At 61.3% G+C, this 2,048-nt stretch overlaps 1 protein-coding gene across 1 annotated transcript; it reads right to left on the reverse strand.

Moving 5' to 3' along the window:
- Positions 1 to 78: 78 nt before the first annotated feature.
- EMIHUDRAFT_59665 (hypothetical protein) lies at positions 79 to 546 on the reverse strand (the record flags this gene model as incomplete). Its single annotated transcript, XM_005782561.1, has 1 exon — positions 79 to 546. A coding segment is annotated over one exon (468 nt), but the record flags the coding sequence as incomplete, so codon positions are not given.
- Between the last annotated feature and the right edge of the window lie 1,502 nt (positions 547 to 2,048).

Consider the following 2,048-nt stretch of genomic DNA (forward strand, 5'->3'; position numbering starts at 1 on the left):
TTTTATTTACTTTTTATTACCATCACGGCACAGTGTCCACAAATCACTGACAACAGACAAGGTGTGTTCTGACGCTCATCCGTAACAGCGAATCGGCGTCTGCTCGCCCTTCGCGGCCGACTGGCCTCCCTTCTCAAGATACGCCTGGTGATAGTCCTCCGCCGGCCAAAAGGTGTCGGCGCGTTCGAGAGTCGTCGCCAGCGGCGTGCCGAGCCGCTCAGCCTCGCGCTCGATGGCGGTCTGCGCGGCGAGGCGCTGCCGTTCGTCAGAGTAAAAGATCGCAGAGCGATACTGAGTCCCGACGTCGTTGCCCTGTCGATTGAGCGTCGTCGGGTCATGGACGTCGAAGAAGACACCAAACAGTGTCGTGAGGCCGATGGTGCTCGCGTCAAAGATTATGCGAACAGCCTCTGCGTGGCCGCTCTTGCCCTTCGAAACCGCGCTGTACGTTGGCCGGGGAGTTGATCCACCGATGTAACCTACCTCGGTGCTGATCACGCCTGGCAGTCGCGCAAAGGCGAGCTCCACTCCCCAAAAACAGCCGGCCGCGACCACCAGCGAGGCCACCTCAGATGACCGGCCGGAAGAGTCGACGGCGACCGTGGTTTTGCGAAGCGCTTCGCGCTGCCGCTCACCAGGCTGCTTGCCACCGTACGCGGTGGCGGAGAGCGGCAGCAGCAGGAGCAAGCGCCAGACCATTGTGTCTTCGTTCGCTTTAGCGCTGCTAGACGGCGCGCCGACGCTGGGTGGTGGGTGGCGGGCAAAGGAAAGAATTTACGCGCCGGTCTCTCACAGCAGACAGGCTCGACACAGGAAAAGAAAACCGGAACACAAGGCCGGATCCCTGGCTGGGCGAGAGGGTTTGCTCTGACTCGGTGCCTCGCCTCTTACAGTCTTGCTCGCTTGGCTGATTTTGACCTCAGACAGAGGGTCCCTCCCTCGCTCGCGCCTCGGCCGGTCACCTGTCCTGAGGAAGGGTGTAGAGGATGTAGAGTGTACTGTGCTGTATGAATGGTTGGACAACACCTCCTGACCACGGCGCCGCAGGCGCCTGTTGATAGGTCCAGGTGATAGCCCTGGATGAGCAATGCATACGTCTAGTTGGACCTCAGATCACTCGCCCGCGTCCCGGTGCTCTGCCGTCGGATTTGTGACGCCGCCGCACCGCGCCGCGGCCGGGGGCCCTCCGGAGGCCGAGGATGGCCGTGGCGGACCGGGACGAGCTCTGGGAGGTGAAGTGTCAGTGTATACATTGTAGAGACAGACCACATCGTGCACAATATCTCTCAGTCTAGCTAAGCCAGGGGAGGCGATGCCGGGGCCGTACAGCAGCTTGATGGTGTTTCGCCGGCGTGCGTCCCGGAGCTGTGCCGGACGGGCGGTCCGTGGGAGGAAAACTCAGGGCAACGCCGACGCCGCTCTGATTCGACTTTTAACTTCAAACAAAGACAGTGGCACGCGCCGCAGCGCGGTGCATGCCACTGTCAGGAGCGGATCCGTCAGTTAGTCGTGTTCACGCCGGGATCGTGCCCTGACTAACCTGCCCAACCATTCAGGGCGACGAGTAGAGCGCTGTAGAGCTGTAGAGCTGTAGAGCGCGCTGGAGCGCTGTAGAGCTGTAGAGCTCTACAGCGGGCGCAGGCGGACTGCCTCGCTCCGATGTGTAAAGCGATGTAGAGCGCAAATTCACAGTGAAATCACTAAGTAAACCGTGCTCTACATCGCTCTACATCGCTCTACATCGCTCTACATCGCTCTACATCGCTCTACATCGGAGGCAGTCCGTCGCTCCCGCGCCGGATGTAGAGCTCTACAGGAAGGTGTGCTGCGGGGGGGTTCTGCTTGAGCTCGACGTCACCTGGACGTCACCGCCGCATCCATCTTCATCGTGCTGCGAGCGGCCGGGCGTCACATATCAGGGAAAGGAAAGGGGCTGCGAGGGGCTGCCCGGGACAGGACAACGGTAACCCGGTACCCGCTCTCGTCGTCGAAGTGACCGAACCGACCCGCCGCTGCACAATGCTGGCCAGCAGTCCGCTTCCCCCCCT

The sequence above is a fragment of the Emiliania huxleyi genome, assembly GCF_000372725.1.
Source record: "Emiliania huxleyi CCMP1516 chromosome Unknown EMIHUscaffold_1896, whole genome shotgun sequence".
NCBI classification, from domain to species: Eukaryota; Haptophyta; order Isochrysidales; family Noelaerhabdaceae; genus Emiliania; species Emiliania huxleyi.